Source organism: Spea bombifrons, chromosome 3 (assembly GCF_027358695.1).
Source record: "Spea bombifrons isolate aSpeBom1 chromosome 3, aSpeBom1.2.pri, whole genome shotgun sequence".
NCBI classification, from domain to species: Eukaryota; Metazoa; Chordata; class Amphibia; order Anura; family Pelobatidae; genus Spea; species Spea bombifrons.
Genome location: NC_071089.1, coordinates 115,432,424 through 115,448,780, shown reverse-complemented (window position 1 = coordinate 115,448,780; position 16,357 = coordinate 115,432,424). Strand labels below are relative to the sequence as shown.

The 16,357-nt window shown below is 42.0% G+C and overlaps 1 protein-coding gene across 1 annotated transcript in view; it reads right to left on the bottom strand.

Annotated features, from left to right (window-relative positions):
- The window catches only part of PKHD1 (PKHD1 ciliary IPT domain containing fibrocystin/polyductin), a 174,115-nt gene extending 167,008 nt beyond the window's left edge, over window positions 1-7,107 (bottom strand). Inside the window, exons 1-9 of the mRNA XM_053460479.1 lie at window positions 6,989-7,107; window positions 6,802-6,879; window positions 5,763-5,907; window positions 4,456-4,540; window positions 1,749-1,806; window positions 1,274-1,352; window positions 613-687; window positions 456-520; window positions 262-301 (exon numbers count right to left, since the gene is read on the bottom strand). Of these exons, the coding sequence (XP_053316454.1) occupies window positions 262-301; window positions 456-520; window positions 613-687; window positions 1,274-1,352; window positions 1,749-1,806; window positions 4,456-4,540; window positions 5,763-5,907; window positions 6,802-6,879; window positions 6,989-7,040 (677 nt within the window). The 5' untranslated portion in view covers window positions 7,041-7,107. The remainder of the gene's footprint in view (window positions 1-261; window positions 302-455; window positions 521-612; window positions 688-1,273; window positions 1,353-1,748; window positions 1,807-4,455; window positions 4,541-5,762; window positions 5,908-6,801; window positions 6,880-6,988) is intronic.
- Between the last annotated feature and the right edge of the window lie 9,250 nt (window positions 7,108-16,357).

Here is a 16,357-nt window from a genome sequence, read left to right as displayed (position 1 = left end):
AGTAAAAGTGCAGTATTGCAGTTTTTTCATTTCCAAAAAACTGCAGTATTACTTCAGAAAAACTGCAGTAATTTTTTCGTAAGGGTTTGTACCCCATGGAAGAAGGGACGGTGTACTGGGTCTCATAATATGGAGTAGATGTGAAAGCTCTCGGGTCCTCCTAGCCTGAAGCCGATATGTTGTCATCTGGGGTCGGAAACCGACGCGGTCAGGTGAAGAACTAGAGGAGAAAATGATTTTACGTGATCTTTTTTTACTTACATGCCTTTGTTAAATACGGAAAAGCTGATATTCTGTGAACCTGTGATGGAGAAATAAGTCAAGGAGTTTCTTTTTATGTAAGCATAGTTTTCCCATGGATACCAAACACAAATGCATAAAACACGATGTTGATAATCTTCATATTGAAGCAGCTTACGGAGAACTTCCCCCATCCCATCAGTCGTTTGGCTCACCAATATGGTTTCCTTCGACTCTGCACGCTAGCTTCCCGTATCCATGCTCCAGTTGTATGGGGTAACTATGGAGGGCAACGGGGGCATATTACAAAACATTCAACATGGCTTCTACGTCAGCTCTGAGCCATTGAGGTGGCGTTAGTTCGGGACTTACATGCTCTGCGTGTCCTTGTTAACCAGCGAGCACACTGTGAAGAATCCATCCCGCTCCGACCTCATAATTACTGGACTAACAATAAAAACATGGAAGACGAGAAGTGCATTAAAATATTTATTGGATTGAGTAAATATCCATATCGGAGTCAGACTCCAGCTTTACCAGCTTGATGATGTCACATGTGTTTTATGATGCAACACGTGCAAAGTTTTAGGAAATGATGTTTCAGGTTCTTTTTTTTCCTGTCAAAGTGTAGGAATTGATGAGATATTGTGTGTCGGCCTGCCCCAGGGGTAGAACTGGAGGGGTATTTAGATTATAAGAGGGTATAGATAAGGAAAGGGAATAAAAAAAAAATGATATTGTGGTAATACTCCATACATTTACCCCTCTGATGAAGCCGAATGGCAAAGCACGTTCGCATAACTTTTTTTATGTATATTATACTTATTTTATTATATTTATTATAAATAAAATTAAAGTGCTTGTAACCTAAACCTGGATGTGGCGCCACCACCTATCATATCCATAGTGAAAGAATCGTACAGAATAGAGACCTCGAAACCCATTTGCGTTGTTAAAATCCACCATCATTTTATTCTGATTCTGATTTATACAATAATTTATAAAAATCGCAATAACTCGCTTGACTACCTACCCGTCAATGAATTCACCTCCAAAGTCATAGCTTTCAATTTGATCCGTCGTGATCCACCCGGACACTTCAATAATACTTCCTATACAATATAATATATAAATAGAATCAATGAATCAATTAAAAAGAAATTAACAAGTTATTAAAACAACCCAAAATAATAAAGCTCTACTATATAAGGGTATAAGGGCACGTTGATTGCGTTATTTCAGACGTTTAGAACCATTTGGAGGAACTAATTTAGTGAATCCCCATATGACACACGCTCCAATTAGGGCAGGGGCGTCCAACCTGCGGCACTCCAGCTGCTGCAGGACTACATCTCCTATAATGCTCTTTCAGCAAAGGAGCTGGCTGAGGAGGATGGGAGATGTAGTCCTGGAGGGCCACAGGTTGGATGCCCCTGAATTAGGGGGTATTGAAATAAACCTTAGCTGCCTTCAACAGTAACAAATGAGACATCTTAAATGAATCGTACCCGGTGTGCCGGCCGATGGGTGGACACCATGAATGACAGGTGTATGTTCCGCAGAGAACTGAGAAGAAATGACATTAAAGAGAGATTAGCAACATATACATCACTACAGTTCCCAGTATACTAGGGGAGTTTGAAGATAAGGTTACATGACTAGTGGAACCCTCGACTTCCCTTCGGCCACACTCCCCACAAAACTCACTTGAGACATTCATGGCCATGACCACTCGGACACAAAATGCGGGCAATAATGGCCACAGCATTTATTTCTAATACATAAAATAATCAGACCTTGCCAGCACTTTACATAGAAGAAAATTAATTTTAAGAAACTCTACTACGCACTCATGTTCTTCAATTAATGTTTCTGCTGCTCATACCACCAGGTGAGGGCAGCACTGAGTTCTCACAGCCACCAGAGAGTATTAGGACTGTCTATACCCATGAGAGGACACAGACCCTCACTCCAGGCCATAAACATGGGCTGTCACGTTCTCTACAGGCCCAGCAGCCCATCATGGATGTGTCGTGTCATGAAGAGAGTACTAGGACTGCCTCTACGCATGAGAGGACGCAGCCCCAAACTCCAAACCATGAACCTCTGGTCATTATGTCTACAAGCCCCGGCCATCCATCCTGGCTGTGCTGTGTCTTGAAGAAAGGGCAATATATGCAGTGATCTAGCATTGGGCTGTAGTAGGGTTTCTCTCATATAATACAATGTGTAGAAATAGCGGAACGTCTCCTTTCTCCAACTGCTAAACTGATCTTCTTCCCATTTTCTGGTGAGGTCCTACTGCTGCCATGACATCAACTATAAAAGTTACTGCCAAAACATCCAAAATATATTTGTACAATTCATGGGTACATGGAATGTTACATAGTTATACAGGTTTGGAACACAATATCAAGTCAGTGAAATCAAACTAGTCCAAGAACTTAACTGGGATTGACCCAGATGAAGGCATCTGCCCTCCACAGCCTTTCCCAGCCATAGCCACTCATGCCCAAATGGAGAAGGATAGGACATTACTTTACGATACCAAAGAGCTGTATGAAGAAACCAACTTAATGTCTAATGCGAAGGTCCAACACTGACAAGTTTCTGCTACAAGAAGGACTGAGCTGGCCCTGCATAATGTATAGTTCAATCAGGCACCCCTTCTTGCGGGAGAACCTCACTTGGGATTGCCATTCATAATGAGTGAAGTTCTTGGGTTGAAATGTCAGCTCTTTTTTTCTCTTTTTTTTCTTTCTAGCCCAGAGATGAAGAACTTCACTCCCTGATAGTCGCAAACCAGCCAAGTAATGTATATATAAATTCATGAAACAGGTATCTTGACACATTGTGAACCGGTGAGCTGGGGAATCCAAAAAATGGGCACTTGGGGACTGGAGTCGTGCACCCCCGCTCCGTCGTGTTAAGCAAATAAACCTTTACAGCTCTGTCTTTATTCTTTCTTCTGGATGGTTAAAAAACACACACAGAAACATTTAAGGTGTTAGTGTGTGTGCGTGATGTGTGTGTGGTAAGTGTGTATGCGAGCATGGTGTGTGCGTGCGTGATGTGTGTGAGTGTGGTAAGTGTGTGTGCGAGCATGGTGTGTGCGTGCATGATGTATGTACGCGTGGAAACCACCTATTAGTGCCTGTCCTTTTGTCAAATGACAATTAAGCAATTAATATAATATTAAAATAGAGTTTTAAATCATTTAAAGAAAAATCTGGGACGGGTTTCGTTATTCTGGACATTCTAGAAGCACGTGAGGCTCCGACAGGTTTTTAACTGTTTATATTCTGTACTGAAGTCATGGAGAATCGGAGAAATTGAGGATTTTAATGCTTAAACCATCGAGACGCCGGCTTCTTTAGCCCTGAAGAGCCGGCCAACAAAACCCGCAACGGGCTTGAAGTTGCCGGCGATGCTGCTAATTATACGCGACAGAGGTCGGGGTGGGGGGGGGGCAGAAGTGAGAAGCAGATTAGAGCGTTAGGGAATTACCACCAGCTGACAGGTAAACCTTTTACTGTTTAAACGTGTCACTGCCTGTAGCAAGCTGGAAAGAGCTGGCAGGAACACGGCCCGAAAACAAAGACGCGCGTTGTGCTCGTTCGGCTAGGAATGTGACTCATTAACTCAATGCCCCGGTGATATTTAATCAGCGTTCATGAGACATTTATGGCATGCCAATACCATTAACGAAAACAAAGTCGCAGTAATGTTCAATCCCTTTAATCAGGTTAGAAGCAACGTTTTTCCTGCCGTAGACTTTACTGAGAGGGTTGTAGGTATATGGAACAGCCTCCCAGCGGAAGTGGTAGAGGCTAACTCGGTGAGGGAATTTAAACATGTACACGCAGGTGGAGCAAGAATAAGGAGAAAGGTGTCTCATCTTCTAACTACAATTAAAAATAGATGGATGTTTGTGCTTCCATAATAAAGCTACATGGAAAATAATCATCGAAACGTAGAATTTCATAGAAATAGAATCTAGCCTGCCTGTTTTTTTTACCTGATTTAAAGACTTTAATCTTAATCAGTCGTTCGTCTTGTCTTAGATTTAGGAGCCGTATGTCTATCCCATGCATGTTTAAATCTCCTCACTGTAGTAACCTCTACCACTTCTGCTGGGAGGCTGATTATCGATTTAAACCAATCGATAATCAGGGACTGGAACGTCCCTTTAAATATTGTTGTTAAACAAGTTACCTTAAATGTATTATTAGTTGGCTGCTTCAATGACTCTCCTCCAAAAAATACATCTAGTTGGTACAGAGCTTCTTCCTTTGAACTCCTGGTAATAATAAAGGATATGAAAATAGAGGGAAAAAAAAGTATTTTGCCACAAATATATCCGTTGCAAAATTATAATTGGAACTTTTGACATGAATTTGACTATGAATTTGGATGTAAATGCAAATAGAATAAAATGAATATATATATATAAAATAAGGCTATAATCTCTCTTCTACGTGGTTTTTAAATAGATTTAATATTTAATTTTCACAATATTTAAAGCTAACTGTGTGAGGTGAGGTGTGCTGCGTAGAAGAGGGATTCGCTTGCTGTGATTGCTCCGGCAAACAGGATTCGTTATACTGTCTGCGGAAATCCACAATTTCAGGTAATTTGCTGTTTCTGTCTTAATAATGTGTATATAAGGCTTTGGTCTGTGCAGCTGCTATGCTGCCCCCTTGTGGTATATGTAAGTAAGTGTTCTTTCTATAGATATCCATATCAGCATATCTGGGACGTCTGTGGGTTTGACCTGGGGTCTCCGAGTGAAGCCCTGTTTCCCTGGGTCTCCGAGTGAAGCCCTGTTTCCCTGGGTCTCCGAGTGAAGCCCTGCTCCCTGGGTCTCCGAGTGAAGCCCTGCTTCCCTGGGTCTCCGAGTGAAGCCCTGCTCCCTGGGTCTCCGAGTGAAGCCCTGCTCCCTGGGTCTCCGAGTGAAGCCCTGCTCCCTGGGTCTCCGAGTGAAGCCCTGTTTCCCTGGGTCTCCGAGTGAAGCCCTGCTCCCTGGGTCTCCGAGTGAAGCCCTGTTTCCCTGGGTCTCCGAGTGAAGCCCTGCTCCCTGGGTCTCCGAGTGAAGCCCTGCTTCCCTGGGTCTCCGAGTGAAGCCCTGCTCCCTGGGTCTCCGAGTGAAGCCCTGCTCCCTGGGTCTCCGAGTGAAGCCCTGCTCCCTGGGTCTCCGAGTGAAGCCCTGTTTCCCTGGGTCTCCGAGTGAAGCCCTGCTCCCTGGGTCTCCGAGTGAAGCCCTGTTTCCTGGATCTCCGAGTGAAGCCCTGCTCCCTGGGTCTCCGGGACGCTTTGTTCTTTCTCTAGGTAGGGGAGCGATGTTTCGAGTGCCCATTTCCATCCCACTCCACACCTACTAAAGGCAGTCTTTGGGGTAGCCCTGTCCCTGCCCGTGACTAGCCCTGCCTCGTCATGGATTACCTGCCCCGGAACATTGAGAGCTCCGGGTAGCCCACCCTAGGGGGGTTTCAAGTCTGCTTATCAGCATTTAGGGAACGTACCTTGTTTTGCATTTTATGATTCCTGAAGCAGACAAAAAGGGGCAAACGTCACACATCAGTGGGGGCAGCCGTGGATTTCTCATGTAAACCTCAATTTGGGATCTTTTTCCAAAAGATGTAAAATTATTACAGCTCTGGTCGCATCCTGTTGATTAAAAAATACAAAAAAACCTTAATAATTTGGTAAAGAATCCGTATAGAATATAGCTTCACGCAAAACCAATAAATGCCTAATCCATGTCGTTATGTGATGCTCTGATTGTATGTTTGTGCCATATAAATCACTAAGTTATCCTGGACGCTTCTGTTATAGCTCAGTTATTCCACTAGGGGCAGCAGAAGGCTCTTCTAGCCATTTGCCTGTCCCATGCATGTTTAAATCCAATCACTGGATTAACATCTACCACTTCTGCTGGGAGGCTGTTCCACTTATCTACCACTCACATGGTAGACTCTCCTCACTATTGCTACTTAAGATGTAAGATACCCCATTATCAACCCATATGTTTGCCTTTGGATGCTAAAAATAGCCTTGATGGCTCCAACCATCCTACACCATTCCAACATTAAGATAATAATCCCAAACAGATACGTCATTTTCATAATTTTCTGAAGAATTACAGACTGGAAAAAACACACATTAACAAAAATGTTTAACATGTCTTTCTATGGCAACAACCAATCAGTGCCCCCGCTGGTGTCACATGTCATTTAAGCATTCCCTGAAAAAATATTCATAATTTAAGAATCAACAGAATATATGGAACATCAAGAAGAATGAAAAAAAGCCTTAGACTAGTTTGTGTTCCTATTATTCCTCCCCCTGTATAATAAATTACCAGGTTAATGGAGTTTTTTTTATTAATAAAGTTTTAGTTGGAATGGTTTGTTCTAATTATTAAACGCGTCATTAAGGTATAACAAAACACACAGAAAGCAAACATGAGAAGAACGAGAGCATGATGCGTTAAGAACTATAATAAAGAAAAAAATCTCTATTTCTAGATTTACACCGGGGGGGAAAAAATCCATTCCTTACCATGAAATAAAATAGTAATCCAGCTGCCCCCTGCAATGCTCCCCTCTCTTGGCTCTATGGTGAAATTAATGCAAAAGGCTGAAATAAAAAGAAAATGAATGTAAAATATTTATTTATTAAATAATTCAATAAATAAATCACTAAATTAAATGATTTTATAAACGCCAATTAACAGAAACGTACTTACCCATAGAGGTTAATATCTGCCAAACGCAAAGAGCTGATAGTAAATGGATCATTTTTGGTTCCGATTGCAGGGACTTCGTTCGTTTATACTTTTAGCTCACAATCCATCTGTCTGAAAGTACTAAAATGAAGTCATTTAGACTTAAAACCACGGTTTTAGTTTATTTTATCAAATAAATGTTATTTGCATAAAAAATGCAAGATGCTCCACCTACTGACCTCTGCAATATATATATATATATATTTATAAATATATATCATTTTTATAGCTAATTTTATTTCATTATAAAATATATAAATGTATTTAATTATAAAATACAGAATTCTTTCTATGTATTCTCAGTTTCTGAGGAAAATAATGTCTTTCTTCATACGCCCCGTACGTTAATTCACCTCTTAAGTCTATTTCTGGTGACTTCTAAGCTTCTGAGATAAGCTTCCGTTACTCTTGAGTGGAATAGAACACAATATTTGGGAAGATTGCAAGAGTTTTCATGTATAAAAAAATATTTTAGATTTACTTTACTATTAACTGACTATTTCCCAATAAATACCCTTAAACCATCGTTTCTGGAAGCTGTGGATGAATTCTGTTATAGGGTAGTTATTTAGTCCTGGCAGTGAAGGTATGAAAGACTCCAGGTGGTCTGCGTACGGTCAAGTAAGAGACATCTCTCGAGGAACCTTCTGCAAGTCCAATGTCCAAAGTCCAATGCCTTTTAGGTTATAGTGGTCTACCTGGTGGTCCATGAATCAGATATTCCCTACAGTCCCAGTCTTAAAAACCAATTGGTTCTACTGCTTTAAAGACTACCATGATGGTGTTCATGTTCCTCACCAGACATTACATTACATTTATGTATACAGCGCCTCAACAATCCTTGGTGGTGTCACAACAGAGACACAAAAAATGATTTAAAACCACAAACAATAACAAACTGGTACAACAGGAGAAGATGGCGCTGCTTCTGTGAGCTTACAATCTAGTCGGTGGTTGAGGGTGAAGGACAGCTTGGATGGGGATGACAGTAGAAGAGAGACGACGGTCATGAGAGAAACGAAGAGGGCGGTTAGGGGTGTATCTGGGTAGGAGGGTAGAGATGTAGAGGGGTGCAGAGTAGTTGAGGGCTCTGTAGGTCAGGGTAAAAGGTTTGAATTTAAGTTGGAGGGTATGGGGAGCCAGTGGAGCGATTGGAGCAGCAGATGAGGACTAATGGCATGAAGCCCTCTACAGAAAAGCTAGGCAGCACTGGCCATTGATGAAGCCAACTCAGCAAATGCATGCAGAATGTCTTTAATGCCAGGAATACATAAAAAATCTCTGTATTTTGTCATTTTACAAAAAGGATCACACTTGTCTTACAAAGGTGCCATACTCACAATACCCATGATGTTCAAGTGTCTTCTGCTTGGATACCAGAAAGAACCATGGTTGACCCCAGCATTCGATCTCACTCCGTCCACTCCGTCTATACAATTGTCCAAGGTTCCAGCCGGGTGAGGTTAGTGGCTTTGCCAACACGCAGCCATTTTTCAGAACGTTAATAAAAGCAGAATCATATCATAAAGGAAGAAAATAATATATTAAAAATCTAGCTACGGTTTCTGTTTAACGGATCATTAAATCCTCTGGACCCCTCGCTGCTTCTCCACTGAAATGTGTGGCCGTTACGTTCCAAAAGGAAATAAAACTCTTACCTGCGACCGAAAGGAGCTTAATGATTTACAGAAGTTTTAAACCTTTGTGGTCAAATATGCGAAAAGAAAGAAAGAAAGAAAAAAAAAACCCTCCGGGGAAATAACTACAGATACGATCATTTTTAATTAAAACGTATTGACCAGGACATGTTAAGTAACATTTCAAGAAAGTTTTTGTATTTTATCTACAGTTTTTACAAAAAAGTTAGAAATTCAGGTCAACAAAGTCCACGAAGACCACCGTGATAATCCAAGACTTCTGAATTCCTGTGAACGGAAACCAAATTAAAACGTTCTAGATTGAAACCTAGTGTACGTTCCTTAGATGTTCCATTATCCCACCTGAGATCTGTCCATGATTGACCCAGAGTCTCCAGATGAAGCCCTGCTTTCCTGGCTCTCCGGGTCAGTTTCTTCATTCTCTGCCCGCTCTCTACCTACTGTCTTCGCTCTGCCCACCCACTAAAGGCTGCATGGAACGACCCCCGCTGTAGTGGGAACCAGGGGGTCTAGAAGGACTACCCTGGCTGTTGCTACCACCTTCTTCAAACTCTGACCAGCTACAGATGGGTAGCCCCTCCGGTCCTTGGAACAAAGTAACGACACGAGATCAGGTACAAACAGACCAAAGTTTATTAACACAATGTTTATATATAAGAAAACCCAGGTCCATCATCCACAACTATCATGTCCTCAAAGTACCGGAACGTCTCGTCTCTACCTCCTTACTTATCGGGAGACGAATGTTACTCAAGCGATGAAGACAGGAGCCTTTCTGGCATGGGAAACTTCTGGAATCGAAGCTAGTTGCCGATGTTTCCCTACTGTGTGTCTTGGCTTTCTTGTGCTTTGTTCTTTAGGTCGTTGCCCCTGGCTTGAAAGGAGACAGGGGACAAATTATTGTGTTTTCTTTTGGACGGATCCGCTTTAACCCGTTCCCAGGTTGTATCCCTCCCCTGTTGTGAAGTTGCTGACTGTTGTTGATTGGTTGAGGCAGCCCTTGTAATAAAAAACTTTATTAAGAAGTAAACCAGATCGTACTTAACAAAACAATAAAATACCATTTGTGTGACTTTTATTATACGTTTTAGAAACATCTTATAGACAAGGCCGGATTTAGGCCAGATTGGGGAGTGACGGGGTAGTTCAGCACCAGATGTTCATTACTTTCCACCACTCCGCGAATCCTGTATATAACCATTCCATATGCTGATAAACCTATAGAGAAACATAATATTATTAATAAGTTATTATTATTATTATTTATTAACTTTTTTGAGATGCTTACTTTACTATATTATGATTTTCATATAACCCCTTCCGTCAGACAAGATGGGTTTTTTTTCTCCTGTATTTTAGAATTCCTCAGCATTCTATACCTTATACCCTGGTCATTCTCGAGAGCCGAGTGATACACCCCCCCCCGTTGGGTTCATCCATACCGCACACGTCTGAAGAATACATAATCCTCGTAATATGATATATAAACAAATGCGGCCTCGGTTTTAACATTCTTCTTGCCTCACATGACCCCAGGATTTCATTCTTAGCTCCTTTTTATACCCCATGTGCTAATAATTAACTGCCACCATCTGTCCGTGGACAGGAAAGTGGACGGCGCTCGGTGTTATATATAAAAAAAAAAACTTCAGCTGTTTTTAGATTGTATTTTAATAAAAATATTTCAATTGATCTACATCTGTCCATGGTTTTTTCCCCCCATTAATAAATGGAGGTGGAAAAGGTTTGGGGGGATGGTGGGAAATGATGTGTCCCTCGTTAATATGACGTTAGGGTCACCAGGAGAGCCCAAGTGGAGAACGCACACAGTGAGATGCGGTGAGATCTTGAATTGAGTAAGGGAATTTAACTAGGCATACGGCTCCTGAATCTAAGACGAGACCAACGACTGATTAAGGTTTAAGGCTTTACAGCAGGCAAACCGGCAGACTAGACGGGGGCCGGATGGGGCCGATCTGCCGATGGATTCTAGGTTTCTATACTGCAGTAGTGCTCAATCATTAAATTCCAAACCTTTACTTGGTACCCAAGTAAACAAACCGCTGGTGTCTGGTCTGACTGAATAATATATATATATATATACACTCTCCCCAGTACAATAGTTTGGGGTCACTTAGAAATGTCCTCGTTTTTGAAAGAAAAGCAAATGTTGTCCAGTAACTTAACATGAAATGGATCAAAAATCCAGCACAGACGGGGTTAATGCTGTAATTGACTATTGTAGCTGGAAACGGCTGATTTTTAATGGATTCTCTTCATAGGCGTACAGAGGCCCTTTATCACTCCCATCACTCCTTTATCACTCCCATCACTCCTGTGTTCCAATGGCCATTTATCACTCCCATCACTCCTTTATCACTCCCATCACTCCTTTATCACTCCCATCACTCCTGTGTTCCAATGGCACGTTGTGTTCACTGATCCAAGTTTAAAAGGCTGATTGATGGTTAGAACCCCCTTTTACAATTATGTGACAGCCAGAAATGTCCTTGTTTTACATGAAAAAAGTGACCCCAAACTATTAAACGGGTGTGTGTAAGTATGTATGTGTATGTATGTGTGTGTGTGTGTATGTATGTGTGTGTGTGTGTAAGTATGTATGTGTGTAAGTATGTATGTGTGTGTGTGTATGTATGTATGTGTGTGTAAGTATGTATGTGTGTGTATATATGTGTGTGTAAGTATGTATGTATGTGTGTGTATGTGTGTGTAAGTACGTATGTGTGTATATGTGTGTGTGTAAGTATGTATGTGTGTATATGTTTGTGTGTAAGTATGTATGTGTATGTGTGTGTGTAAGTATGTATGTGTGTGTAAGTATGTATGTGTGTGTATGTGTGTAAGTATGTATGTGTGTGTGTGTGTAAGTATGTATGTGTGTGTATATATGTGTGTGTAAGTATGTATGTATGTGTATGTGTGTGTAAGTATGTATGTGTGTATATGTGTGTGTGTAAGTATGTATGTGTGTGTATGTGTGAGTATGTATATATGTGTTTGTGTGTGTAAGTATGTGTGTGTGGGTGTAATATACAGTATATAGTTACTGTATATAGATATATAATCCCCTTTACAATGTATGTAATTCGTCTGTATTTTGGAGAGACGGTGATGGCTGTAAGAGACAGTCACGTTTAATAAGTGTTTGCTGCGATCGGGCTGCCTGCTGACGATTTGTTTTCAAACTGAAACATTTGGTAAAATTGGGGCTAATTGTGTCCTTTAAACAGTTGTCTGGGAGCAGGTGAAAAGCACAGAAAAGCATCCTTTGTGATTGTTTTCACGGAAAGGGCAGAATCCGTGCGGATCACGCATACCAGTTGTCACAAACAGGTGCTGCAGCCCCAAAAAGTCTGGTTTGTTTTCCAAATCTATGTTAAATTGCTTAATGAATCACACGGGGTTAATACGAGGGAAATCATACAACCTGTAATACATACATATATAACATGTATTTAATGTGTACGTTTATTAAGTGCGTAGAGCCGTGAAATAAAGGATCTGCTTTAAATAACTCTTTAAGTACCTTCTAAATGAGCAGACCCTGAGATTCTTGAAACTTTAACCCTTTAATAGCCCGTCGTGCAGATTCTATATAGTGACTCACCATACGTGTTGCCCAAAATGTCTCTAATACCGGCCCTCAAGGATACCTTCACTTGTCACTATTTAAAGAATCACTTATTAGGGTCACCTGCATTCAAGCAGGGATGGCAACCATAACATATTGCTAGGAAAAGCACCCTATATGACCACAGTGGGGTAGAATAGGAAGAAGTAAGTTCCAGACTGTGTGACCCCGAGAATCAGCCTCATCACCCCGAGACCATTAGAATCTACCCTATACCCCTGAGAATCTGCCCCATCATCCTGAGAATCTGCCCCATCACCCTGAGACCCTTAAAATCTGCCCCATACCCCCGAGAATCTGCCCAATGACCCTGAGAATCTGCCCCATCCCCTTGAGAATCTGCCCCATGACCCTGAGAATCTGCCACATAACCCTGAGACCCTTAGAATCTGCCCCATACCCCTGAGAATCTGCTCCATCCACCTGAGAATCTGCCCCATTAACCTCTCTTTTGGGACCGTTGCCTCTCCTTGACCATCACGCTGTCTTCCTTTCCGCTTTACTCTGGTTTTTTTATTATAAAAAGTTGCCATTTTTACAGATCTGCTTAAAACGTTGCTCGGTTTTATTATTAGAGCCGGCAGATTCCTTTATAACCGCAGAGCCTTTCGTCTCATTGGCTCTACAGCTGTCCTCCCCTTGCATTGCTTGTCTTTCCGAGGACTGAACGGTAAGCAGACAATGCAATAAAGCGCCGCGGGGTGCTGGGTTGTATGGCCAGTGGCATGAGTAGCAGGAAGAGGTTTGGAAGAGGAAGCAGGAAGTGCCCCTTTATGCCCTACTACAGGGTCAGAGGCTTCCATGAAGTTTCTCTTCACTGAGAGAGTGGTAGAACAGCCTCCCAGCAGGAGTAGTAGAGGCCAATACAGTAAGGGAATTTAAACATGGATGGGATAGATATACGGCTCGTGAATCTAATACGAGACCCACGACTGATATCATTTCATTCAAACCTTCACACGTGAAGACATTTAAACTTTTAAAGTCCACGAAACAATCAGTATCTCGATTTTCTGTTAGTTTTGGCCCAAACGGTTAAATGAAGCCATTTTAGTGAAGCCGATGTATTTATAGGAGGAATCTTGACTAATCTCAGATATTCTCTGTGTGGATCCCCGGCTGGGTGGAGAGGAGAGAGCTGATAATAGACGGAGGGGAGAGCGCGGAGGGAAAGGCAGGACCTCATGCTCGCTCCCTCAGACTGACAATCACACAGATGGAGAAGTGCTGATTTTTCCAACGGGAACAACTGTCTTGGAGGAGGGACTGCGGATTCCGTTACACCGTCTCATGTTCCCCCCTCCACTGTGGCACACGAGGAGAAAGGTCACGGGACGGCCTCTGCCATCTTCATCATGTCATATGCTCGGGATTCTGTGATGTATCATATACAGCACGGGCCACGTTACAAAGCTTGATATTAAAGAAACAGTAACGATGGAGTTTAAATTCACCCCGATGTTATTCACTAATAATCGACAGATTCAACTCAAAAACATGAAATCTGCCGGCCCCGTTGTAAAGACTTAAACCTTAATCAGTCGTTGGTCTCGTCTTAGATTCAGGAGCCGTATGTCTATCCCATGTATGCTTAAATTCCCTTAATCTATTAGCCTCTACCACTTCTGCTAGGAGGCTGTTCCACTTATCTACCACACTCACAGTACATTGATTGAACATACCATATACTGTTTGGTATAAAATAGAAAATAATTCTTAGTGGACAGTCTTTCCTCCAAGTAATAAACACATGTCAATGCCTTCTTAAAATGTTTATATTTATATACAATTCTATATAAGCTGCAATTATCATTATCTGAATCGTTTTGTGCATGGCTGGCCTTTTCGTAGAGGGTGAGTATATATTATTTAGTAGATAAATTGACAAATGCCTTTGTGATCGCTACGACAAGCGCATAGTTGAGTTTGTGCCCAGGAAGACCGTACCCCATACCCAATAATGACTCAGACACTTTATTTGGGTGCAAAATATATTGTCCACAGCTTTATTAACATATATACAATATTTAGAGGTCATTGACAACCCAGCCACCCCAGTTAACATAATTAACAGTTTACATCTTATTAACACCGACAATGACCTCACATAACCAATAAATTAACCATATAATGGCACCAACACATACCAGGTGCCTCCACATTAACATATTGACCACAATAGGGATGTACCGAGACACCCCTACCAGACCGTTTAACCAAATTATAACTATGTAGGGGCATACCGAGACACCCCTACACCACCGATTTAACCAAACCACCAATGCAGGGGCATACCGAGACACCCCTACACCACCAACTTAACCAAACCACCAATGCAGGGGCATACCGAGACACCCCTACACCACCAATTTAACCAAACACCAATGCAGGGGCATACCGAGACACCCCTACACCACCCCAGGTTCTGAGCCACAGGCCAGCTCGAAACCTACACCAATAACTTGAACCAAGTCAAATTATTAACCAAAAACATAACAAAACACCGTATTAGGCAATAATCCCCGCCGCTGTGACCAAACGGGGTAGTCACCCCCCACAACCCACCTTAAAGGGAGGGAGGGTAGTTCAACCAGGATTTAGAAAAGCAGTTAAGTGACTGTTTACAAAATGGTTGCCACTTATATACCTTATTAATAACCCCACCCATAACAACTCTGAACCAATTAAATTAAAATCATTCCTTTTTGCACACCACCTAGCTCTGTCAAGGCCCACTCCGCCTAAGCTGCGCTGCTCCATGGGCTTCATTACTTCAAGTATTCTGGTCCAGTGTACACCATGAGGTAGGCTGTTTGGGGGCAAAGATGGCAGAGGCAGGCTGTTTGTGGTTTTTAGCTACGGCCTCTGTCCCATTTACTTCCACAAATCCTGTAAATCACTTCTTTTCCTTTAAGTCCGAAACTTTTTTCCCCAAATGTCAGTGATGACATCACAGAGGCTGTAGGACATCAAAAGGGGATTGATCTCTTATATCATTGACATTCTGGATCTAGTTTGCTGTATTAAGGGGGCATTGTGTGCTTTACTAATGCCTTCTTTCGCTTTGTGTGTGTAAGTGTATAAATTTGGTGTAAAAACCTCCCAAGTGTCCCGGTATTTGGCAGGCATTCCTGACTTTTGGGCACTGTCCCACCTAGCTGCCTCACTTCCCTCAATTAAATAATGTGACCAGGAGACAAGATCCCAATATCTGGAAATCTCTCCCAGAACGTTTCGAGCAGCGATAGAGGAGCAGAAGAGAAAGCAGCTGCGATACGATGTCATTGAACACCCAGGTTTGGAACATATGTGACATTGTAACACGGGGAGGGTGTAAGTCTGTTTAATCCCTTTCTACCGCAAGCCAGGCTACAGCTGATACATACAATGCACACAGGTGTCCGCAGGAATGCGGGATCGGCCCCTATAACCAGCAGAAAGGGATGCGTCAACAAAAAGACCGCTGTGGCCTTTATAGAAATACGAGTTGGTGTCCTTAATTCTTTAAAGCGCAAGTACTGCCATGCAGTGTGCATGAGGTATAACCAAGTACAGTAACTGGTGCCCCATTGATACTGCAGGGGACAGCACCTCGCATGTACTCATCTGAAACATGGAAAATGTACAGTATATCTGTCCCAGAAAATACGGCCTATAAATTGTGATGATATTAAACAGCTAACGGGAAGTTAATGAAATATTTGTCGGCCAAATGCAGAGGGTATAAATGGGGGGCATCAATCTTACTTTTTTGGGTCCCCATCCTCTTCATATCAATACACAATTTTAAACTAAAGGGGGGGTCTTAGAAATAATATATAAGGGGCAATTCTCGTGCAATGTGGTGCAAAAAGCCGGTATGGTCTATTGGTTACTATGGTAACGGCTCCATCCATATTATTGCATTGCACCAAAATTGATGTTAATACATAAACACATTGTTCGGCAACAAAGGCAACGATCAACAAATGTCAAATGTATAACAATAGAAGTCCCCATCTTGGGTTCCTGCTCTCAGGA